At 31.7% G+C, this 25,560-nt stretch overlaps 3 protein-coding genes, 1 long non-coding RNA gene and 1 pseudogene across 6 annotated transcripts; 3 read left to right on the forward strand and 2 right to left on the reverse strand.

The window, feature by feature from the left end:
* Positions 1 to 422: 422 nt before the first annotated feature.
* On the forward strand, positions 423 to 3,082 carry LOC111308356 (metacaspase-1-like). 2 transcript variants are annotated; one of them, XM_022906678.2, is made up of 6 exons: positions 485 to 640; positions 726 to 1,147; positions 1,229 to 1,562; positions 2,076 to 2,187; positions 2,319 to 2,501; positions 2,666 to 3,082. In XM_022906678.2, exons 2-6 carry the CDS (start codon positions 739 to 741, stop codon positions 2,723 to 2,725), a joined length of 1,098 nt encoding a protein of 365 aa, XP_022762413.1. In that variant the 5' UTR covers positions 485 to 640; positions 726 to 738; the 3' UTR covers positions 2,726 to 3,082. The 2 variants fall into 2 exon arrangements, with proteins under 2 accessions (XP_022762412.1, XP_022762413.1); XM_022906677.2 differs by having other exon boundaries at positions 423 to 1,147.
* A 4,809-nt stretch (positions 3,083 to 7,891) lies between these two features.
* LOC111308358 (metacaspase-3-like) lies at positions 7,892 to 10,125 on the forward strand. Of its 2 annotated transcripts, none has more exons than XM_022906679.2 (6): positions 7,892 to 8,163; positions 8,240 to 8,505; positions 8,853 to 9,183; positions 9,299 to 9,416; positions 9,631 to 9,828; positions 9,931 to 10,125. In XM_022906679.2, exons 1-6 carry the CDS (start codon positions 7,979 to 7,981, stop codon positions 9,988 to 9,990), a joined length of 1,158 nt encoding a protein of 385 aa, XP_022762414.2. In that variant the 5' UTR covers positions 7,892 to 7,978; the 3' UTR covers positions 9,991 to 10,125. The 2 variants fall into 2 exon arrangements, with proteins under 2 accessions (XP_022762414.2, XP_022762415.2); XM_022906680.2 differs by having other exon boundaries at positions 7,893 to 8,163; positions 8,264 to 8,505.
* A 553-nt stretch (positions 10,126 to 10,678) lies between these two features.
* LOC111308359 (uncharacterized) lies at positions 10,679 to 14,118 on the reverse strand (annotated as a pseudogene).
* Positions 14,119 to 15,570: 1,452 nt separating this feature from the next.
* On the forward strand, positions 15,571 to 20,218 carry LOC149519943 (uncharacterized). Its single transcript, XR_016330247.1, has 2 exons — positions 15,571 to 16,034; positions 19,837 to 20,218. It is a non-coding gene; the product is annotated as an uncharacterized LOC149519943 (long non-coding RNA).
* A 391-nt stretch (positions 20,219 to 20,609) lies between these two features.
* On the reverse strand, positions 20,610 to 23,781 carry LOC111309096 (7-deoxyloganetin glucosyltransferase-like). The gene is made up of 2 exons (XM_089748244.1): positions 22,580 to 23,781; positions 20,610 to 22,414 (listed from the first exon to the last, which is right to left on the reverse strand). Exons 1-2 carry the CDS (start codon positions 23,100 to 23,102, stop codon positions 21,447 to 21,449), a joined length of 1,491 nt encoding a protein of 496 aa, XP_089604370.1. The 5' UTR covers positions 23,103 to 23,781; the 3' UTR covers positions 20,610 to 21,446.
* Between the last annotated feature and the right edge of the window lie 1,779 nt (positions 23,782 to 25,560).

The following is a 25,560-nucleotide window of genomic DNA, read 5'->3' on the forward strand; positions in this document are numbered from 1 at the left end:
TCTTTATCTTTCTTATTTTTACGTATATCAAGATTAAAGCCTCGAATTTTATTATCTAACATTATAAATTCAAATTTTTTAAATAATGTTGGTCATTTACAATAATTTTAATTGCCCGAAAGTTAAATTTCAGAAAATCAGTTTGAAATATAAAAAAATTAAGTGTATTAAGTATTTAAAATTTGAAAAAAAAAAAAAAACCATTCCAAGCTTTAAGAAAAAAAGATAAACAAAAATGAGACAAAGAGCGTGCATACGCGCATAAAATAAACCATCGTAACTATAAATCTAATGTAATGATTTAATGCATATATAAAAGCAGAGCTAGATTCTAGTTAGGTTTTAGCATGCTACATATATATAGGATAGCATAAATCTTGCCACCACTTTTTTATGAGCACATCATAGCACTGTCAATAATCAACTCTTTGTATCCAGAACATTTCTTTTTTTGTAAAAAGAAAGGGCAAACACTTTATAGATTGTGTTCATGAAAAAAATTAATTGATTGTTTGGCCAAAAAAAAACAAAAATTGATTGGATAAAATACTCTAATCTTCGTTGTTCATGCTTATAAAACCAAAGATCAGTCACCAATAATCTATGAATTCCTAAAGCAGGCCGTATGAAATTATAATCGGTTACTTCTCGTCTCCCCTTGGATCAAAGTTGTATCACAATTAGCATTTGAAAAACCCTCCTTTCTAATCTCCAAAATCTTACAGGGTATCGGCAACAATGGAAGTGGGAAGAACCATACCATGCTCTCGATGCAGGCAAAGATTGGTAGTGAAAACAACAACCAAAGATGCCGGGGTTGTTTGTCCTTTGTGCTGCAACGTTCTTCCAATTCCGAACGAGGGTCAGACAAACCAGTCCCAAGGACTACGCAGCCGAATTAGAACCTTTGGTAGCCATATGAAAAGTAAGATGCATCACAGCACCGTAACTCCTCCTTCCTTGAATTACCAGCCGGCCTCTGGTCCTAACCCGATAACATCAAGCAAGCGTGCTGTGCTTTGCGGGATTACTTACAATAATTGGAAGCGGTACAAGCTTAAGGGAACTGTTAACGACGTGAGAAACATGAGAGATTTGTTGATTACTAGATTTGGTTACCCCAGAGAGTGCATTCGTGTTCTAACCGGTTTGTTGATTTCTATATGTTTGGCGTTAATATGATTGTTTTTTTCCCCATTTCATTGTCATGATTAATTAAAAACTGCAGAAGAGGAGACAGACCAACGATTTATACCGACGAGGAAAAACATTGAGGATTCCTTGAGATGGCTGGTGAATGACGAATGCCAGTCGGGGGATTCACTGGTGTTCTTCTTCTCTGGACATGGCTTACGACAACCTGATTTTAACAACGATGAGCTTGATGGGTTCGACGAAACCATCTGTCCGGTTGATTTCCGAAAAGCGGGCCTGATTGTCGATAATGATCTTAATTCCCTTATCGTTCGTCCGCTCAGGAAAGGTGTCACGCTTCATGCCATTGTTGATGCTTGTCATAGCGGAACTATCTTAGATCTTCCGAACGTTTACTGCAGCCTAGAGTAAGCTTGTCTATCTTTTCTTGCAGACTCGATCTTCTCATTTCTAAAAGTAAAACATAGTATAATTTATTAAATGTAACAATTTAGTTTCTAAATGGAATTCCTAAAATTTGTCCAAATTATCTAATAAAATTCTATTACGGTGGCGTTTTCAAGCGGTTCATTTTCTTGTAATGATAATATTATGTTCAAATTAATAACTGGTCTATGAAAAGAGTCAAAAATAAAAACATTAGGTAAATCTAATTAAGATTAATATGAATTCAGTAAGTACTAGCTAGTATGATTTGATTTATTGAAGAATTTTAGGTACTCAATGAATACATACTACTAGCCATATTTTATCTTCAAAAGAATATTCCTTTTTTCCTGGCTATGATAATAAGATCAGGTAAATATGCTGCTTTCTAAATTCAACGAATGAACATGACATATTCATTTTGAAAGGGAGAGGCACTACTCAAAAGTACCTATTGATACCCTTATTTTATTACTTGAATTGAGATAAAACAGGAAAAAATGGAAAGACAACAGTCCTCCATCGGGTGTCGACAAACGTGCAAATGGTGGATTAGCTATTTCCATCAGTGCTTGTCTAGACGACCAAGCGGCTGCTGATACCTCTGTAAGTGACATATTTTGCTTTACTTTTTCAAATATATGTACATACATTCATGTGATTCGATTGCTAATGAAAAATTGAAATTCCTATGTTATATTTTATATGGTTTGTCCTTCTGTAACGCATGAATGCAGGCTTTCAATGGCGAGATGAACGGTGCTCTGACCTACCTCTTGGCAGAGGTTCTGAAGAAATTACCAGGCCCAACATATGGGGACCTATTTGATTTAATCCATGAGACCTTCGATAATGTTAATCAAGGATGCCTTGTTAATACAAGAATTTTAAGGAGGATCTTCGGTAACAGATTATCACAGGTCAGTTTCTCTCAAGAAAAATAACAGAATATGACTCCAAAACTGCCCCTCCAACCCCATTACACATATAAGGTGGTGTTTTTATATGGTTATTTTTCATTATGGCTTAATTCTTATACATAAAAAGAACTGATTTCATTTCCTTTTTGATTTTTGATGGGTAGACACCGCTTCTTTCGTCTTCTGATAAGTTTGATGTTTACAAAAGGCATTTGTTCTTGTAACCTATAACATACCATGGAAGGGTGTTAATGGCAAGGGAATCTACATGTTAATAAATACCTGCGGCAACAATAATCAGAGAACTGTAACGCGGGAAGTATGCTCTGGGAGCAATAGTCGAGTAAAGTAAATTTGATTTTTCGACAACTGATTCACAGCTACGAAATATTTACGCATGCAATAAAGATTCCTGTGCCAGAACAATAAAACATTGGAGAAAATTAAAGTTCATCCATCTGTAGGTGGTCATTGGCCAGTACTTGGATGTGTACCTTAAACATTTGATTTGGTTGTGGATTCTGTCTAATTTCAATGCTTCGAAAATAATGAATGTTTTAATGTTGTTCGGTTGAGATTAATTAATGTTTTAAGTGGTGCGATAAATTATTTCTTTTTTAATGGTTGATACGCCTGATTTGAATGTAATTTGAATGACTTGAGAACGAAGAGAATTTTCTGGATGTGCAAGTTGACAAAAGGCTCGTTCATCTTTAAATTAGGAAAAAGATTTCTCAAAATTTTCATTTTTCCTCTACTCTTCCGCTAGTCCATGTACAAGGGAAGCAAAGGCTCGGCCACGGTTTGTGATTCTTCATTTATCAGTGGTCATAGTCACATATTTGTCTTCAGTCAGGTGTTTCCTCAATGGACTTCTGCTATCTTTTTTAAATTTCTGTTAGTGCTGAATTTTAATAAGATGATTATATATAATTTAAAGAGGGTACATGATTTGACCTCCCTCGTTAAAATCAACTGAGAACCTAATTCCGGGGAAAGGGTCAAGTTTTTTGGTTGATTTGTCTTCGGAGAAGAAATTAGTATTGCAAGACAACTGGAAAAAAGGCCAAGAAGAATATATTTGATTAGAGAGAGCCCCTAATTGACCGCGTAATTCATGATCCATACACCTTAATGCGATAAGGTGAGTAGGTGACTAATGTATAGTGATGATCATATTAAAAATCCTGTTTATAGTCATAAAAGCCCACAAGATTTTATCTTCTTGTTCCTTTAATTTACAATGAGTCCCAGATTTTTTTTTCAACTAGTTAAGATGGTAGATTTTTCTTTTTTGATATTCCCCTTCAATTGGAAAAGAACAAACAATTCATTGTTCATTCCAAAATAAGACAGCTTTATGACCAATTTTCACACTGTACAATGAATAATAAAAAGAACTCTTTAAAGTTACCATGTAGGTATATTATTATTATTATATATCATCAATATGTATTGAAAGTCGTGAAATTGATTATTAACTAATGCATTTAATATAAAAATTTTATTATAAATAATAATTTAATTAACTTAACAAATGTTTTAGGAGCATCCGTCGGAAAAATACATAAAAAAGAAAAAGAGAATAATTGGTTTTCCAAAAGAATATAATAATTTTTTAAAGGAAGAGATCAGAATTGAAAGTATGACACTTATATAACATATAACACTAATTTTAAACTTGTATTATGCATGGGTAAAGAAATCAATTATATATTTTTTACAAATTAAAAAGTAAAGGATTATTTATTAGAAAAAAGGTTTTTTTTAAAAAAATAATATATTTATAATTTTGATAAGAAATTGTATTATCATAATAATATATAATATTAAAAATTTTATTTTGTAATATGGGTGATATATATATATATATATATATATGTATGAAGAAGAATCAACTTAAACCAAATTAAAACTTTTTAGTTTTATATTTTTTTTAAGTATTGATTTTAATAGATCCAAGGGATAAAAAAGATAAGTCAAAATCTCTTTAATATATTAAAATCAATGATTAAAAAAATATAAAAAGGTGTAAAACATTTTTAACTTGATTCCTCCCCTCTATTTATATATATATATATATGTATATGTGTGTGTATATATATATATGTATATATAATGGTATACTTACGAGAACTTAACCTATTGTTATTTATAAATTAGTAATTTAATATTCATACTTATCTCATCTTTATCATAAATTTATAATTTAATAAATATGATTGAATTGTCTTATTTTTTATCTCCAAAAATACAACACATAAATTTTTAAAAGAAATTAAAGTAAAACAATTGTTATGTATTAAAATAAATACCATATTTATTGGATTAGCAAACTTTCAATCAAAATTAGTATGATTGATCTAATTAAAAAATCATTGAAATACTTTAAGTCAACATATGGTTATAAGAAAAAACTCATTGGAAATGCAAATCAATTATTTATTTTAAGGTTTCATTGTTTTCTTCAAAATTAGAAAAGTTGTCCAAAATATTTTTCAGATATAATTTTTTATTGGTATTTTTTAGAGAAATTATAACATGAAAGTTCAACAAATTTAATAATATGTAACTGGATAAGAAAAAGGAATTGTTTTGACACCTATTTGACAATATATTTTTAGTACGTGCAATTGAATGAATTGAAATATGAAAATTAGAACACAAATATTGTAAAAATAGAAAGTGCATGATAAAATGTTGAATATAAAATTATTTTGAATCAATATTTTTGAATTATTTGGTGAAAATAAGTATATTACTTATCTTAAAACTTATATAACTTATCTAGTTATATATCATAAAATTAAAAATAAAGAGTTGTTTCTGTCTTTTAACAATTTTCATTAATAATAAAATTTATTTAATTGTTTGTTATGTATCATGTTGAATATTAAATAGCAAAATTGTCTAAGTTATTATTTTTAAAAATTTAAAATCATCAAACAATGATGCATATGTTAGAAAATACACATTAAACACATTGCATATTTCTTATTTAATTCTTTTATTCAATAGCAATTGAATTATATAACCATGACCAAATAGTTGACCATGATAAAATTGTTGACAAAAGGCATCCATTCATGGTATAAATGAAAGCAATTAACATCTTAATTTAAAAATTATGCTGTTGTACCAAAAAAGATTATTGTTGATTCATACAAAACAAATTAAACAGCATATATATAATAAAATAAAATCACATATATTAAACGTAAATAAATATAATGTTCGAAAAAACTATAAATGAAAAGCAAAATCATAAAGTGAAAGTAAAAAAAGAAAATTATGTTTTCTTCCCTGTTTCATGAAATGTAAGATTTTTATTTTGTTGTATTATAAAAATTTTAGATATAATATTTTAAAATGAAAGAGAAATTCATGCTAGTATGAAATTTAAGCCAATAGAAAAGTGAATGACTTAAGATCATTAAAAATGAATAAATTATAAAAGGAGTTCAATTGAATATGCATAAAAAATAAACAAAAGAGAAGTAATACCGAATATGATAAAGTAAAAACATTTGTTGGTTGAAAAAACTAAATAAAAGAGAAATATTATCTAAAGTAAAAACAATACATTTTTATTGCTAACAGTGATTGAAAAACTAAATTAAACTAAAAATAATTAATAAAAATTATTGGTTGCTATATAAAAAATTCAATTAAATTTTTTGAGTAAAGATTTACCTAATCACAATTAAACAAATGTATTTGGAAGATTTTGGTGAACCTTTGAACAACATTTTTGTGAAAGGTGAAATAGACAGTTTTATTAATAGAGAAGAAAGTAACATTTATAGTCAAGCTACAAAATCACAAGATCTATGAACACCCATTTTGGCTAGAGTATCTGCAAAATGACTTGCTTGTCGAATGACATGTACAAAAGTAACATTTTTGATCCTATCAAAAAGATTAAACAGCATGTTCAATAAGTCGTTGTACCTCCAGGGATGGTATTCAATAAATCATTGAACAATTTTAGTATAAGATGATTCTTTATTTATAATAGGGAGGTTCTTGTAAAATTTAGAGTAATTTAAGCAAATAAATTATAATGGATTTAATTGTTAGCATGTTTTAAGTTTTTATTTAGAAAAATCTACGTTTTATATTAAAATTTTTAATATATTTTATTAAATTTAAAAACTTTTGATTAGGAATAAATTATAACTTCATATTAAGATGTTTTATATGATAATTAATCACTTGTAGTATGATTTCAAAAAAAAAAAAAAAAACCCATATAATATATAACAAAAAAATATTTTTAAAAATAAACGAACTTTTATTTTTATTTGAATTCTTGATATTAATATATTTATTTAGGTAAATAGATTATCTTATTAAATACTAAAATTACATTCGTTAGTTGAAAAATCAATGCAAAAAAAAGATGGATTGACAATGAATACTTATTCATATATTAAAAAGTAGAATTGAATAGTGAAAAGTGAATATTTTTTACATAAATATAATTATGAGTTAACTATTTATAATTGAAAAAAGTCTTACCAAAATTATTTTATATATTAATGATGGCAATTAAATTTTTATTACCTTATTTATAAATTTAGTTGACAGTTATTTAAGATAAATAAAAATAAATTTATTTTTTTAATTATTAAAATGTATTTATTAGAGAATATATGTCAATTTTTTAGATTGTTTATGTATGGAAAATGTGAACTATTTACATTAGATTTTTTTTTTTTGGTTAAAGGGTTTGGCTTTTATATATTTCTATAAGATGAGTAAGATCATAATCTAAATTTAACCCAAAAAGAAGGTTGGGGATATTTGAAACCCTAGAAGTGAAGGTCCCTCCTCTCAAGTAGATTCATGGGCCTTCCCTTTGCATTACGATGATAGTGTTTAGTTCTTGTACTCGGGAAAAAAAGTATTAGTTCTTACTTTCCAACATTCACCAATTTCTCAAAATACAACAACTGATCAAATTGATTTGACATCAGTGCCAAACTTTCTACCAGGACTTGAGAAACAAAACTTTCCCATAATCTATTTCTTTCTGAATGAAGAGTTACTAGGGAGAAAACGCTGCGTTTCTGAAAATTTATCAGAGTCAAATCTGGTAAGTTTGACAGTGAAGACCATAATGATCAATCCCCTTTTATCATTGTTGGATTTGATTTATAGTCATTGTTATATACCATCGTTATCCAGTCTCGCAAGATCGTAAGGGAAAGCAATCAAGTTGATTTGACTAGAAAACTAGCAGACCACGACGAATCTTATCTGCATACATGTGCAAAGATATTGATTCCTCCAAATAGAAAGAACCAGAATCTAGTTCTCCACCAATTTTCTTTCGGGATCGAATATGTCTAAAATGATGAGACGATGAATCTAGCTTGCTCACCACTCCTCTCACTGTTTCCATTAAAGACTTAAATCTTCTTTTTTGTTGGACGCATCAATCGACGCAATTTAACAATCCTCAAGCAGAGGCAATGACAAGAAGAGAACGATGCAGTGGATGTGGACTATACCTGTTGGTTCCACCGGATTCACGAACCATTCGTTGTGCTGTGTGCCAAGCCATTACCAATACCATCACCACAGTTAAAAGCAACGTTCGGGCCAATGTCCATTGGGGTCATCTTCGTGACTCATTATTAGGACCAGACCAGACCAGGTTCTTTTTAAGTAGTTTTTATTTTTATTTTTTTTAAATTAGTCCGATGCTTGTTGTTCAGTTAGTTTATTGACAGTGTCCAGCGGCTTGGTTATGATAGCTATCCTGCGTCAGGCACGCATGGAATTCCCTATGTGCATGCTCCTCATCAGCGACCTCCGCAGCCACGACCTCCCCTATCTGCTGTTTCTGTGCACGGAAGGAAAAGAGCACTTCTTTGCGGAGTGAATTACCATGGCAAGAGTTACAGGCTTAAAGGAAGCATCAACGATGTCAAGTGTATGAGGTACCTTCTTGTAGAGAAACTGGGGTTTCCTAATGACTCAATACTCATGCTCACAGGTGCTGTACCTCCCCCCCCCCCCCCCCTTTTTTTTTTTTCCTTTTTAACTCTTTCTCTAGTAGTCCATGGTGGCGTTAGATGGATTGGTTTAGTTAATAACGACCAAAAGTTTAGGTCAGGAAAGCTCAGTTGCAAGCTAGGGATAGTTCCTGTAATACTGCCCTGTACATAGTTTGTTATGGGCTAAGTGTAAAGGCGCAAGAAAATTTTTTTTTTTTTTTGTTAGTAGTAAAAATAGGCAGTATAATTTAGGAAGCAGAGGGATTACTCATAACTCGAGAAAAAGGCCCAAATCATGTGCCATAAGCTCCATTCTTAAGTTAACTCTGCTTCAATCAATCTGCAGAAGATGAGACAGACCCTTTCAAGATCCCAACAAAACAGAATATCCGAAAAGCATTGAGATGGCTGGTCTATGGTTGCCAATCAGGGGACTCGTTAGTGTTTCACTTCTCTGGCCATGGCACGCGGCAAATTGATTATAACCAAGACGAGGTCGATGGGTACGATGAAGCCTTGTGCCCTCTTGATCATGAGACCGAAGGGATTATAATCGATGATGAAATCAATGACACCATTGTAAGGCCACTGCCTCGAGGAGCGACACTGCATGCAATTATTGACGCCTGTTACAGCGGAACTGTTCTTGATCTGCCTTTTGTTTGCAGGATGAACAAGTCGGTTATTTGTAAATTTCATTTCTTGAACCACGAATCAATTTAATCTTTAATTGTCACGCTTCACTGATACCCAGTTCATCTTTTAGTTTACAATTTGTTTTTATTTATCTAGGGAAGGCTTCTATATATGGGAAGATCAAAGAAACCCTTTATTTTACAAGGGTACAAGTGGAGGACTAGCCTTCTGTTTTAGTGCTTGTGATGATAATCAAGTCTCTGCAGATACCACTGTTAGTAATCTTTTTTCAGATTTACCTAATTATCTACTTCTCAAGGATCTGATCAGATATAATCAATTGATGGATTAAATTGGGAAAGGGGAATGTGAATTTGGAGCCTCCTTTTTTTAGTTTGAATAATAACCATTAAAGTTATGCCTCAACACATCAAAATTAACTAATATCATTTGCTTATTAGATTGTTGTTTGAATTGTTTTCTCGTAGGCTTTCACTGGAACCAATACCAGGACCGGTGCCATGACGTTCAGCTTCATCCAAGCTGTGCAAAATGAACCTGGATTGACATATGGCCGCTTGCTTAATGCAATGCGCAACGCAATTCGTGACGTTAAAGCTGGTTTACGTCTAACCGGTCCAATTGCAACTCTGATTAACAAAGTTTTGTTTGGAACAACAACACAGGTATTGTTCTTTACCTAAATAAACATTCACTATGACAGTTGAATAAACATATCATTGCTAAGTGGAAAAGAGTTTTTTTTGAAAAAAAGTCTTGATTTGCAGGTCTCACAGCTATCTTCATCAGAGAAATTTGACATCTACTCAAAGCAGTTTGTGCTGTAGTAATTTCTGTTCTTCTTACAAAATTTCCCACAACTATTTGGCTTTTTAATCATTGAACTTTAAAAAGATTATAAGTAATTTATTTTGTGTAATAACATTTAGTATATTTATGACAGTCTTGTAATGGATCTTAAAGTTAGGGGTATAATTGATCGAGTTTAAGACAATACAAAATTAAGTTTGAGCTTAAGCTCGATTCAAAATTTGAGATTCGAAACTCGATTCGAACTCAATCGAGTTTTATTTTTTAGTTTAAGCTTGACTCAAAATAAAAATCGAGTTACTCAAGTTCAATTGATTAAACTTGATTAACATTTAAAAATAAGTTCGATTCTTATATTCGACAAAAATTCAATTATTTATGCTCAAGTTAGAAATATTTTATTAATTAAAATATATTAAAATATAAAAATTGATTAGGTTTACGAGCTACTCCAGTCGAGTATAAAAATGTTCAAATTTAACTCGATCAATAAGTTAAACTATTTGAGCTCGAATTCAATTCGATAACAATTAAGTCGAATTCGAGTTTTATTTAAATCAAATTTTAATAGCTTGTAAGTATTAATGTATCATTTATACTCTTATTTAATATCGCATAGATTAGCCAAGATTTTTCTGATTTCTCCTTTATGAATATTTTCGGATCATGACCAAAAGAATACGAATTATAAAAGGAAGACTTACACCATTTAGAGGTTCATATCCTTGTATACAACTTACTTGATATCCTATGATGAGTAGACCTATTCAAGTATTACGCAAGATATTCTAGTTTTGATCTTAAAAAATGGAACAACCTTAACCAGGGAACATTTAAGCCGAGGCTCAGCTGAAAGAGAAAGCCAAGCCAAATTAGAAGCTGACGCCCACCTCTCAACAGCCTCTTCCTCAAACCCACAAGCAGCCAATTTCTGCGCCAACCAGAGCAGCTCAGCTGCCAGCTTCTCAGCTGAATTCCCTGACCAGTTCACATCCTCTCTCCCCCTCCCTACCCTAGTCCACACTGCAACTGCCCATAAAACCCTGTTCAACCGACACTGAACTGGTCCAGGTCTCGCATCGTCGTGATCGACCCTGTCTTCCCCAATTCACCCATTGCAGCTTCAAGCTGGCAAAGAGTCCTCCAAAAGGCCGCAGACAAAACTGCACGGTTGACTTCACGCAAAGATTCCATGTCTTCCATATGGTTCTCTTCTAAAAGTCTTTCCGCTCAAGATCGAACAATTCATACTTTCTAGAGCTAACAGGAATGTCATTAACGATTTATAGTAGCTGTGAGAGCGTACGAGCGATTCCCAAGTCGCCAACCCCAGAAGTAACGACGTAGCTATCGTTTTGGGGGGGCTTCAAGGTGTAATCATCGGCTTGAGATAGAGGATGTAAATTATAAGGGAAAAGAGAAAGAAGAATGCATAGAAAGAAGAGAAATAAAGTGATGGCGACATAGCAAATTAGTTTCGAGGAGGATTCGTCGGGATAAATAAATGAATAAATATAGAAGTTACCATATTTCGGAGGAGTAAAGGGGCTATGGCAGTAGGCGAGTTGTCCATCGTACCCATATATATATATATTTGATTTAATTTCTTGGCTTAAGTTTGACTATATATGGTTTTGGGTCGTTGATTGAGATACACGGGCAACAGATGCTTGAGTGCTTTTATTTTTATTTTTTAATTTTCACGGGAGTTTTCTCAGGAATGCCAAATTGCTAATAACAGGGCTAAATGCAGGCTTTGTTGTCAACCCAATTTGGTTTACCAACCTTGCCCAACTCAGACTGATAAATACATTAGGGCTTAGGCCCGTGTCAGGTCAAAAACTTCCATCTTATTTTTTTAGTCTCATTAAAATGCGATATGTTAGTATCACTTCTAACTCGAGCTCTTACACGGTAACCTTATCCAATCAACTCTATCACAATAAATTAGTAATCCTCCTTTAACATAAGAAAAGTTATTACTGCCTTCAGGATTCAAGTTCAAACTTTTGAAATAATGGAGCACCACTTCAAAATGATAAAACTAATTCTATTAAAAAAATATTATCATTAGGGTCTGTTTGGACTAGTGATGATAAGATTGAAAATGATGATCACAGTCAACTTGTAATCCCAAATTGTTATAGCAGTTTTGTTTTGTTTTGACTGTAGCAACTTATGTTGCTTTTTTGGTTAAATAAAAAAAAAAGCTTTATTTATTAAAAAAATATTTTTCCATTTAAAATTTTTCATTAAAATTTTTCTTCATTTAAAGAAGTCTACATAAGAAAATAGATTTAAACCTTGAACTTGAGGTTAAGTGGTTTAAGGAAAGGAAACAATAATTAGGATATAAACTTTAGTATTAAAAGAATCGAACAATCATTTTCTACTGTTATATCCAATACATATACATGTAACACAAAATTTTACAACCTGAACAGCTTATATCATGCAAATCAAGGTCTTGAAAAAATTCTCAAGACAATAGTAATGAAAATTAAAAAAAAAAAGGGTAATATTGTTTTGTTTTGTTAACCGAGGCCTATAATATTAAGACCAATAAGAATGTAATACTAGACCACTCTGAGTTTGGGAAGGAGGATCAGATGAAACTGAATCAAAAAGGAATAATTTTAAGTGCTTGATGAAGTCCTTGGGCTTTTCCATGTTAACAGCATGCCCTGCATTCTTAATCACTACAATCTCAGCACTTTCTCCCACATGCCTACAACACACAATTCAATCGTACAAAATTAAATGCGACAAAATTAAAAATGATATATAATAGCTAAAATTCAATTCACTTATATTAATGTAAGTGTTATATTTTTTTATTATTATTAAATTAAAATAATTAAAATTAAAAATATTATTTAATTTAAATTAATTATAAATTTAATTTTAATCTAAAAATTAAAAAAAAAAAAAAAACACTTACAGTGATATAAGTAAATCCTTACTCTCAAATACATATATATATATATATATATATCAAAGGAAATAAGATTATTATATTAACCTTTTTAATCTGTAGCCTAGTTCCAAAGGGAATATCTTATCTTCTTCTCCCCAGATTATTAACGTGCGCTTTAAGAAGAACAAAAGAAAAAAAGTTAAATCAACCTAGAACACACAAAAGATGTGCAGCAGGATATAAAAGGAAGAGCTTAAACCTGTGAGATAAGAGGAAGGTGGGAGAGCTTTCTGTCTTTTAGTATTGCCCCAATCAACTCTCTTTTCTCTTCAAGATAATTTGTACACATTACCTAGAGAAGAAAAAAATTACTCCTATATAAATGCAATGCTGACAACCCAATTTTTCAAACTTGCAATGATGAAATACCGAAAAGGAAAAAGAAAAAAGGTTTGAATTTCTCTTCTCCAAATCAGAGAAAAAGGATTACTAAAAATTTGCAAATAATCATAAATCTTTTTCTTACTATAGAACCATAACCAAACATAGGCATAGAAGAACAAGTTATTGGGAAAGTGAACCTTACATCAATGAAATCTGTGAGAAAATAACTTGGCACCCACCTGGCTCCAGGCTTCACGAAGGAAAACCTCATCAAGTCCCTCAATTTCTCTGGCGTCTGTGGCAACAAAATGCTCAAAGCCTCATCCAAATCTTTAACATTAAAAAAACCCTCCTCTAAATCCTTCTCCTCCAAGCAAACACCAGCGCAGCATAAGACCAATTTCTCCATTTTCTCTGGAAATTGGGCTGCCATACTATACCCTACAAACCCACCGTAGCTTATACCTACCAGACTCATTCTTGGCACCCCGTGCGCCTCCATCATTTTCATCACGGATTGAGCCTGGAACGACTCGGTTCTGTCGCTTCTGGTTGTGTATGATTCACCAAAGAAGATAAGGTCTGGTACATAGACATTGAATCGAGATGTGAAGTGGCGGAGATGCTCACCATATTGCCACATTGCATTGGCACCAAAGCCATGGACAAGAAGAAGATTGGGCTTTGAATCGTTTTTTATTTTTGGGACCCAGCAGTGCATGACGGTGCCTTCGCCGAGATCAGTCTTAATTGAACGAAGGCCAGCATTGCCAAAGGAATAGCGATAGAACCAGTCGCGAGATGCCGTAAAGCTGAAGCATTTTGACAACTTAAACTGATGCATTGTATATAACTTGTAATTCAACGCAGATTTCCAATTCAGATTTGTGGTATTTCAATGCGATGATTTTGTTGCAGATGAATAAATGTTGGGATCTTGTCAAATATCAATTTGTCATCTAGATCATATTTCTTCGGGGATGACAATTTCAACTTCAAAATTGAAAAGCAAGGAAAAAAATGAAAATCTGTGGAATGTGGTACTTTTTTTGGCGAAAGTCCTGAGTGCTGGCGTAAATTTAAAAGCAAGCGTGAATATCGCATGTTCATAAGCGACCCGAAAAAAGATTAGTTATGCTAAATGGTTGGAAAATTTTACCACAAATAAGAGGGGCCATTTTGGTTTGCTCATCCAAGAGTCCAGGTAGAAGGGAAAGACTATTTCGAGGGGAGTATATAATCTAAAATAATTTAATTATAATTTAAAATTATGTAATGTCTATCATAGGAATTTCACATTTATAAATAATGGACTCGTACATAATTTTTTTTTAGTATTTATATTTATTGTTATTCAGTATATAAATTATATATACTGATAATAAACTAGATGATATCATTTCATTGATAAAATAAATAAGCTGATGACATCTTATTAATAAGTAAATTTTTTAAATTATAGTATTTTTTTATATATTTATTTTAAAAATTAATATTTATTTATTAATAAGATCATATTATTTGATTTATTGTCGATATATATAATTAATACATCAAATATATATAAATATATTTTTATTATAATTAAATAATTATTAAAATATAATAAAAAAATTATAAGTGAGATGAACTTTATTTTGTCTAAAAAATTTAGGTTGCAAAATGAACCCAAGGTTAACTTAAACCTTAAGAGTTAGTCTAATAGATTTATAAAATCATTTAAAAAATAACAGTAAACAGATTAAAAATTTAAATTTCAGTACTTATAATTTAAATTATAAAATCATTGATAGTAGAATATCAAAAACGATCTTCGCTTCTCTCTATGCGAGAAGTGATTGTAGAAGTAGAACCGGGAATTTGATCCGGAGACTAAGGGCGTCCACCGATTGATTAAACCATGAAAAATTAAATTCTAGGAATATTATATGTATGAAACCATCCCTTTTAAGCTCAAACATGATCTAGTGCTAGCTAATTGTTCCGTGGGAGACAGGGTACGTCAAGACTCATGACACAAGACTGTATAAAGGCGACGGGATAAAGACGAACAGAGAATTCGATACTTTCATTCCATAAGAACAAGCTTCCAAAAGGTCTATATATTTAAAGTAAACACACAGAATTATAGAAGCATTCTTTATGCCAGAGTTCATATTACACTCTTGTTTATTGTGATCAAGGCGGTAATTAAAAACAATCAAATGAAATTAAAACTAGAAATAAATAAATATATATATATATATGTATATAAAACACTTCTACTTGAGCTTAAACCAAAAAAAAAAAAAAAAAAGCTAGGTAAGAAACATTAATATAGATTTTAAAGCAATAAGAATAACAAAAATTCTTATCCACTGAAATAAAAAGATTATCTTTTAGCATACCATCCAATGTAGAAACAATTTTTTTTTTGTCAAGGATAATGTAGAAAAAATTAATCCGATGTTTTATTTTTTTTTAATAACAATATATCTAGTATAGTTTTAAGCAGTTCTAGTTAGATCGTAAACCCAATTATATTGGGTTAGTTATTTGTCCTTTTTTTTTTTTTCAATAACCCATTTACTTTACACTTTGAGTTGGACACTTTTTATGTTTTATAGTTAGGGCCGTTATAATGTAAATGAAGTAAATGATAGAATGAATATAGGGCTGAAAAAAAAGAGTGTAGAGAAGTAGAGAAGAGAATATTTCAAAGGTGAATGTGCAAAGAAGAAAATGGATTTTTGTCTTTGTGAGAAAAATACAAACTTTTATGTAAGTTATTTTCTTACTCTACTAAATGAATATCTTTGATGTATTTTGAAATGAAGAACATGTTATTTTTTTGTTGTTTACAAATTTAAAAGTTAGTTATGCTTGATAGTTGGTTATGTGGTTATTTGAACTTTAAGCTTGGTTGATTGGAGATAGTATTTTATATGAAACTTGTGCTGAAAATTTGTGTATAATTGTTGTGAAAAGTTGTGATTTTGGTAATTCATTGAAGCTTGGGTTATTATGTTTCAATAAGCTTTAAGGAGTTTGCATGCCAAGTGTTTGTGAAAATATCATTTAGGACCTTCCTTCCAACAAAAGTGGTATTAGAGCATGTGGTTTGTTTGAGTTGAATCCTTGGTGAAGTTTACTAAACTTAGGCTTTCCATTTAGGGTTTATTTATTGGTGTGGTGATTTATAGTGGGTTTTGGTGAAGTAGGCATTAATGATGGCTAACAACTTCGTGCAACCTAAAATTCCTAAGTTAGGCAAGAACAAATATGATAATTGGAATGTACAAATAAAAGTGTTGCTAAAGTCTTAAGATTTATGGGAGATTGTTCACAAGGGGTTTGAGGAACCTAGTGAAACAGAGGAAGACAGACTAACGGAAGCTCAAAAGTCTATTTTTAAAAATGTAAAGAAGAAAGATAAGAAGGCTTTATTTGTGCTTTACCAAGCAATTGATGAGTCAAACTTTGAGAAGATTTCAATGGTGACAACTTCTAAGAAGTCATGGGATATCCTCAAGAATTCACAAGGTCGTGAAAGTTCGTCTACAAGTATTAAGGGGTGAGTTTGATGCCATATCCATGTATGAAAATGAGACCATTTTGGAGCACTTTGGAAGAGTGCTGGCTATTATGAATGAGATAATAAGGAATTGTGAGAAACTTGGTGATGTCCTAGTTATGAAAAATATTCTTTGATCTTTAAATCTAAAGTTTGAGCAAATAGCGATAATTGTTGAAGAAACAATAGACTTGGAGGATATGATGGTTGATCAATTAATGGGAATATTGCAAGTGCATGAACAAAGGTTGAACAAGAAGATGACTAGCTCCATTGACCAAGCCCTTCACACTAAGCTTACTTTAGATGAAGATAGAAAGGAAATTGGTGCTTAAGGTACTCAAAGAAGAAGAGGTAGAGGTTATAAATGCCATGGTAAAAGTAATAAAAATAGAGGTCATCATAATGAAAGTGGTGGTAGAGGTTATGATGATTAAGAAAAATGTTTTGTAAGTAGAAATAGAGGAGGTAGAGCAAAAGGTGAACGGCATCAATCATGGCATGTTCCAAGAGGAAGAGGAGGAGGTAAAAATGATGGCAATTTCAACAACTCTCCAAACCAGCAAGGTTACCACAAAAGGAACATTTAATGCTCTAATTAACGTAAATATGGGCATTATAGTAATGAATATTGGGGAAAGCAAGGTAGTGAAGTTAATGAGTAAGCAAACTATGTTGAGAAAAATTATAGTTATGTGGATTCTACTTTGTTGTTCACTTTTAATGGGACTATTATAGATGAAAGCAACACCTAGTATCTTGATAATACGACTAGTAACCATATGATTGGAAACAATAATGTCTTTGTTGAGTTGAATGAAGTGGTAAAATGTAATGTCACTTTTGGAGATGAATCCAAAGTTCGAGTGGAAGAAAAAGGTAACATTCTCTCATTAAGCTCAAGAATGGTTCTCATAATTTTATTTCCAATGTTTACTATATTCTTTCTTTAAAAAAGAACATTTTGAGTTTAGGGAAATTGTTGGAGAAAAGTTATGTAATACATATAAAGAATGGTTTTCTTACTATAAAAGATAAGAATGGGAAGTTGATTACTATTGTGAAGATGTTAAGTAGAATATTTTGTTTAAATTTGTAATAAGATGAAATTTATTGCTTGAGTTTTATTATGCAAAATGAGTCTTAGTTGTGGCACTTGAGGTTTGGGCATCTTAATTTTGATGGCTTAAGAGCTTTGACAAGTAAGAATATAGTAAAAGGGTTGTCTCATATTAATCATCTCAATCAAATTTATGAAGGGAACATTCTTGGCAAATAACATAGGCTAAGTTTTGGCAATAAAAGTAGGTGCAAAGCAACTAAACCTTTGGAGCTTGTGCATATCGACATTTATGGTGCTTTGAAACCAATATCAAGTGGAAGGAATAGATATTTTATGATTGTTATTGATGATTTTGGTTGTAAGACTTGGGTGTATTTCTTGAAGAGGAAGTCCAACTTATTATATATATTCAAAAAGTCCAAAGCTTTTGTGGAGAATCAAAGTGGTTATTACTTAAAGATTCTAAGGTTTGATCAAGGTGAAAAGTAAACTTCGGATCAATTCAAACACTTATGCAATGAGTATAGGATTATGCACCAAGTCACCTCATTCTACACCCTACAATTCAATGGAGTTACTGAATGGTAGAATCTAACAATTTTAGATACGGCAAGGAATATGATGATGGGAAAGAAAATGCCAAGAGAGTTATGAGTGAAAGTGATTACATGCACCGTGTACTTGTTTAATCGATGTCCTACTAAAAATGTTTACTTAAAGACTCCGAAAGAAGCTTGGAGTGGTTTAAAACCAGGGTAGCCCATCTCAAAGTATTTGGGTGTATTGCTTATGCCAAAATTTCAAAAGCTAGAATAATAAAGCTTGATGACAGAGGGGAGAAATGTATTTTTCTTGGTGATGGTGCATTGGCTATGGGTTAAAAGTTGTACAACATATTTTCTAAAAGAGCTTTTATGAGTAGAGATGTGATCTTTGAAGAGAATGGTGCGTAGGATTGGAATCATGATAAAGTTAGTGTTGTAGAACTTTAACTTGAGCATGAAGAAGGAAAACCTAGAGTGATCCAATATGTAGAGCCATAAACACCATTTCACACTTCCTCTATAACATCTCCATCATCATTTTCATTATCTAGATAAAGCTCTAGTGAAAAGGCCTAAAAACACTAAAAGCTTAACGGAGATTTATGATGCCACCGAAAATAATGAACATATTAATCTTTATTGTTTTATATGGATTGTGATTCTATTTGTTTTGAGAAGGCTATTCAAGAAGAGAAATGGAAAAAAGCAATTGATGAGGAAATGAAGGCAATTGAGAAGAATGAAACTTGGTCTTTAACTTCTTTACTAAAAGGTAAAAAGGCTATGGGTGTGAAATGGGTGTACAAGACTAAAATGAATGCAAAAAGAAAAGTTCAAAGATGCAAGGTGAGATTAGTGGCAAAAAGATACAAACAAAAGCCCAGTATTGATTATGGTGAAGTTTTTGCTCCTGTTACTTGGTTAGAGACCATTAGATTGATGATTTCATTGGTTGCCCCAAAATGGTTGGAAACTTTATCAATTGGATGTCAAGTCTACATTCCTGAATGATTTTCTTGAAAAGGAGATATATGTGGAATAACCCATGGGGTATGTGAAATTGGGTTGTGAAGGCAATGTGTACAAGTTGAGAAAGGCTCTTTATGGGCTCTTGCAAGCACCATGTGCATGGAATGCTAGAATTGACAAGTATTTCCATAATAATGGGTTTGAGAAATGTCTTTATGAACATGTTTGTATGTAAAAAAAACCATTTATGGAGATTTATTATTTGTATGTTTTTATGTTGTTGATTTGATTTTCATCGAAAACAATGCAACTATGTTTGATAAATTTAAGAAAAGTATTATTCCAGAGTTCGAGATGATAGATATTGGCTTGATGGCACACTTTCTTGGCATTGAGGTAGTGCAATGATATGATGTGATCTTTATTTCTCAGAGTGCATACGCAAAAGAGGTTCTCAAAAGATTCAAGATGGAGTTTCATAATGAAGTGAACACCCCTTTGATTGTGGCTTGATGTTGAGGAAAACTACTAGTTGTGGTAATATGGATCCTACCTATTTCAAGAGCCTAGTTGGAAGTTTACATTATCTCACTTGCACCGGACCCTACATTCTTTATGAAGTTGGTTTGATTAGTAGATACATGGAAACACCGGATCAATTACACCTTAGTGCAGGAAAGAGGATCCTCAGGTATGTCAAAAGAACTATCAATGATGGCTTGTTCTTTTTTTTTTGCAATAATGTGAAACTTGTTAGTTATTCAAATAATGATTGAGGTAGAGGTTTAGATGAAAATAATAGCACTTTCGGTTTTGCTTTCTTTGTTGGTGATTGTGCATTCACTTAGTCATCCAAACAATAACCTATTATGACTTTATCAACTCGCGACACGAAGTATGTAGTGGCAAATTTTACCGTTTGTCAAGTTATTTGGTTGAGAAATGTATTGAACTATTTAGGGTTTGTGCAAAAAAGTCTTATAGAGATTTTTGTTGACAATCACTTGGCTATTGCTTTGGCCAAGAATCTAGTGATTCATGAAAAGAGTAAACACATTGAAATTTGTTATCACTTTATTTAAGAGCATGTGGAGAAGAAAAAAGTTGAATTAATGCATTGCAAGTCGCAAGATCAAGTAACGGATATCTTTACTAAGTCATTGAAGATTGATGTGTTTAAAAGGATGAAGGTGACGTTAGGAATATAGGGCTGAAAAAAATAGTATAGAGAAGTGGAGTAGATAATGTGTTAAAGGTGAAAGTACAAGGAAAAAAATGGGTTTTTGTCTTTGTGAGAAAAATACAAATTTTTGTGTTAAGTTATTTTCTTATTCTATTAAATGAATATCTTTGATGCATTTTGAAGTAAAGAACATGTTATTTGTTTGTTGTTTACAAATTTGAAAGTTAGCTATGCTTGATAATTGGTTATGTAGTTATTTGAACTTAGAGCTTGGTTGATTAGAGATAGTTTTTTTGTGTGAAACTTGTGCTGGAAAATTGTGTATGATCGTGGTGAAAAGTTGTGATTTTGGTGGTTCATTGAAGCTTGGGTTATTATGTTTCAAGAAAATTTATTGAGTTTGCATGCTAAACGTTTGTGAAAACGTCTCTTAGGGCCTTCCTTCCGACAGTTCTAAGTCAATTATGTTTCTTCTGTTACATGATATATGTTCAACGTTTGAAAGACAGATTTCAATATCATTGGTTATGGCTGCGGTTTCCCTTTTTATAGAGCTGCATGCCATCTTTGAGCACCTGGTAAACAATATCACTTGAGTAACTTAATCCTAACTTGATCCTATCCCTTTCCAGTTACCATTTTATAAGCTTCTCTAACTTCTATAGCTTCTCAAAGGCATAATCAAGTCTATTTCTTTCTTGCTATCTGAAAACCATCAACCTAGCATGGATGTATCACATTTTATTTGTAAACCATCCGTCTTATCAGAAGGATGACAACACTCACTTGAGAAATAGTAGACATGGCCCTGGCAATTTGAGCTTCGACTCTTAAAATAGAAACGTCCTGGCAATGATTTTTAATTCTCGTTCTTCTTTATCTTCAACTGATTTATATGCTTTTCTGATAGAAGAAAATCCACTAACAGTTCATCCAAGTGATGGTAAGAAGAACCACCAGGCTTGACAGCTTCCTGAGCATTCTTCTTCCATTCCATGGCCTTTGCTTTCAATTCCACAGCCTTTTCTCCCTCCATTAACTCCTTCACAAGTATCTCCACTTGATCTCTTTTAGCATTGTCGTCAATTTCCATGCCAATACCCCACTCCACGCAAGCAAACCGGCAGTTTGTTTGCTGATCTGCAAGAAATGGCCTACACACCATTGGCACACCACTAGATATGCTTTCAATGGTAGAATTCCATCCCATGTGCGATAAGAAACCTCCTATTGAAGGGTGCTTGAGGACTTGCTCTTGTGGACACCAGCCCGCTAATATGCCTCTACCTTGAGTTTCGGAGACAAATTCAAGTGGCAAAATGGCGGCCTCACCAATGACAAGGTCAGGCCTGATTATCCACAAAAACTGCTGTTTGCTATTAGCTAAACCCCAAGCAAATTCAATCAGTTGGTCAGGTGTAATTACTGCGACGCTGCCAAAATTTACGTACACCACAGAGTTTGGTTCTTTTGAATCGAGCCAATTGATACATTCAGTTTGTTCAGTCCACAAATTTGAAGCAATAAATTTCAATTCATCATCTCTGATCTGATCAACAAGCAGGTGAAGAGGACCAATGGTATAAATGGGAGGAAAAATGGCCGAGAGAGCTTCCAAAACGTCCTGTTCCAAAGAGTCAAATGTGTTGAAAACAATAGCCGAAGCTTTATCGACGCCCCGGAGTTCCCTGAGGAGAAAACTAAGCATCCGGTCATTCGGGTCTGTAGTTCTAACGTAGCTTGGAAGATCCCTAAAACGGATTTTTTTTCCCCCAGGAATCCAATCTATAACTTTATCTAAATATTCCTTTGTTATCCCACTTCCATCTGCAATTTCCAAACAAATTAAAGTAAATCGTGTCAAGAACCGTGACTGTGAGCAATGAAATCGAAACATTCTAAACAACAATATGTCATTCCTTTTACATAAAACCACGTATTCAACCATTGAACTTTGATTTGATTGAGTAGAGAGCACCATATATTTTATACCTGTTACAGGTGTTACCCCTTCTTCAACCAAACGTGGAAGCAAGGCATAGCAAAGACCTGAGCAAGCACTGGAGGGACAAAAACCTACGTTAGGAATGCCAAATTCTCTTGCTACTTCAGCAGCGAATCCCATGCCAGTATCTGAGACAATACAGGTCACTTGCGGGACATTTGAAGATGCAGAGCCATTGAGCTTGTGAAGGAGATCACGGAAAGGTCCTAAGCAATTCTCTGAAACGGAGACGCATAGAGAAGGAATGTCTTGGGTGGTATCAGCATCGGAAGGTGGGAGGCCATCCGGGATGGTTTTAAAGCAAATATCTGGCAAACCATCAAGTGAATTTGGGCCTCTGGATCTGAGAAGGCGTTTATGGTTGTACTCGGTGTTTACGAAGGTTACGTAAAAGCCATAATGGTGAAGGAGCTTTGCTAGCTTCAGCATTGGGTTTATGTGACCTTGAGCTGGATATGGAATACATACAGCATGAGGTTTATCGGCATTGGCTAACGTATAGGAACTCATCTTTTTCCTTCTTTCTCTCTTTTTCAATAATACTGGATACGTGAAGATTAACCGCCTATAGCTTTTAAATCAAAACGGGAGAAACAACGGTAATTACGGACGGTTCTCGCTCATTTCTTCGGGTCAAATCATCAAAAAATTGTCATGTTGCATAATTAGCTTTCTCTCTTTTCACTTTTTTTTTTTTTCTAACTTAATGTTAAGGTGCGTTTTACTTGATTTCTTCAATTATAATTAGAGCAGTTTGCCGTTCACTTTTTCCGGGTTGAACGATTACAATAGGACAAAATTCATAAAATATCAACAATAACTTTGATGGTGGAGGTTAACAAGGAACCAGGCATATATCCATATGGGACCATCATAAGAAGTGGAAGGAGTTCTTGACGAATACACAAATACAGGGCAAGCTTATTTTGATTCTATTGAATTGAAGAAATGAAACCTATGGCAGAAAGTAGAACTCTTTCCGTTGTTCATCTTTTTGATTGAAAAGCAAATGTGATCCGGCTGCAAATATGTTTTGGGGTGTCCTCAGCGTTTTGTGTAGTGGTTAAAGAATGGGTAAGAAGAAAAAAAAAAAGTTTGGAAACCAAAATCGTCTGATGGGTTGTACTCATTTTATGTGTATAAAAAAAAAAAAAAAAGGTTTACGGTGTATGATTTTGAATAATTTTTTGCTCCAAAATTTATTTTTTAATTTTTATTGTTTCTGAAAATTTTTAGGGCAATCATGTCTTTTTAGAAATTACACATTAGCTATTGATCAATAAAACGTCAAACCGAAAAAGTCTCTATTTTGAAATAAAAGGGTGTTTGTGTATTTTAGGTTGTTTTTGGCACGAGGTGATCATTTCAAAATTACAATGATTTATATATATTAATTATATTATTGAATTTGATAAATATTTAATATCTTATATGATAGTGATTTGAATTATTAAAAATGATCAAATTAATATTTTGGAGAGTAATTAATTTTCATCTAAAAAGATGAAAAAATTTTATCACTATAATAAAATGATATATAAATTTAATAATAATTAATATTATCTATTTAAAAAATTAAAAACTTGCTTTCTTTTAAAATTATAATTATTTTATATTATAAATTTTTTTACGTTCAAATTAATATTTATTTTAATAAGTTCAAAAATAATTTTTATTTTTTTAACTTTTTTAATTTTATATATAATATAATTTTTTGTTTTTTCTTTTATTATGATTTTAATACATTAGTTTTATTTTCTAAGTCAATTTTTTAAATAATTTGATAGCATATTACCTACAACTTTTTTACTACAATCTTATAATTATCCAATCACAATAAAAAATTATGTAAACGACCATCACTTATAAATGTGGACTTCATATAAAATTTTGATGGGTTTCACATAATTATAAATTATGATTGGTTAATTGCATTAAAATGATTGTAAGTGAAATGCTCTCAAATAATTTATATTATAAAAATTAGTTTATCTATCAATAAATATATTTTAATTTAATAATTTAATTATATTTTATTATAAAATAAATAAAATATTAATAATATTTTATAAACTATTACCTTTAAAATGATATTGAAGTCATTAACTTATATAATTATTACAATATATATATAGTTATTTTGATACTTTCTAACAAAATAATATTTGATTTTTAATAATATCAAATATAATGATCTTTCCTAAAAACTAATGATTGTAAACTAAATAAAGTAACTCTAGATCATTGGAGATAAAATTGATCACCTCAAAAATTAAATTATCATAACAGTCTTGAAACTAAGACCAAATACTACCAAATATCAAATACTACTAGATATAATTGAGGGTTTGTGGAATTCTCTCCAAATTTTTTTTTGGCTAAATGTTCATTTGAATACTAAACATTTATTTTATATAAATGAAGATTAAATATTATCGACTTATAATAATGTTAGATTTTTTTTTATAAACTTTAGAATATGCATTACACACACCATCAACTTAAGTGAGACATTGAATTATTCAACTTATTTGTTATTTTTGTTGATGTGGAAAGTTAATGGTATCATTTTTTGCTGGCAACGTTATTGTCATTGTATCCAAAATGATAAGAAGTTAATTTGAAACGTAAAAAAAATCATAATTTAATTAATTAACTTTTCATGTTTTCGGCAACTTCCACAAATTCCTCTAGTTTCTTCTTTTCCTTTGTTTCTTCCAAAAATTCCACATCTATATTTCTTCATTTGCCTTGCTTGTTTCTACCTAAATTATTCTCAATCATTCTATGTAAACTCAACACCCCATGTACACCATCAACAAAAACTCAACATCCTAATATTTTTTGCTTATATCACAAACTAAATAACAAAGTCACTCTCCTGCACCTTCAACCACTACCTACCTAACCATACCATTCTCGTCTTCTAAACACTAGCAATCAGTTTTCCACCACAACCACCCACAAC

Source organism: Durio zibethinus, chromosome 2, assembly GCF_047325235.1.
Source record: "Durio zibethinus cultivar Kanyao isolate XHJ-2024 chromosome 2, ASM4732523v1, whole genome shotgun sequence".
In the NCBI taxonomy this organism is placed as follows: Eukaryota; Viridiplantae; Streptophyta; class Magnoliopsida; order Malvales; family Malvaceae; genus Durio; species Durio zibethinus.

What these genes read in the sequence shown, in the direction of transcription:
- LOC111308356 (XM_022906677.2), top strand. Translation starts at nt 739, where the DNA reads ATGGAAGTGGGAAGAACCATACCATGCTCTCGATGCAGGCAAAGATTG. An exon ending in AACGTTTACTGCAGCCTAGA is followed by an intron (nt 1,563 to 2,075) that starts GTAAGCTTGTCT and finishes GAGATAAAACAG; the next exon opens with GAAAAAATGGAAAGACAACA. An exon ending in AAGCGGCTGCTGATACCTCT is followed by an intron (nt 2,188 to 2,318) that starts GTAAGTGACATA and finishes GCATGAATGCAG; the next exon opens with GCTTTCAATGGCGAGATGAA.
- LOC111309096 (XM_089748244.1), bottom strand. Translation starts at nt 23,102, where the DNA reads ATGAGTTCCTATACGTTAGCCAATGCCGATAAACCTCATGCTGTATGT. An exon ending in AGGGGTAACACCTGTAACAG is followed by an intron (nt 22,415 to 22,579) that starts GTATAAAATATA and finishes TGGAAATTGCAG; the next exon opens with ATGGAAGTGGGATAACAAAG.
- LOC111308358 (XM_022906679.2), top strand. Translation starts at nt 7,979, where the DNA reads ATGACAAGAAGAGAACGATGCAGTGGATGTGGACTATACCTGTTGGTT. An exon ending in TTAGGACCAGACCAGACCAG is followed by an intron (nt 8,164 to 8,239) that starts GTTCTTTTTAAG and finishes GTTTATTGACAG; the next exon opens with TGTCCAGCGGCTTGGTTATG. An exon ending in TGTTTGGAACAACAACACAG is followed by an intron (nt 9,829 to 9,930) that starts GTATTGTTCTTT and finishes CTTGATTTGCAG; the next exon opens with GTCTCACAGCTATCTTCATC.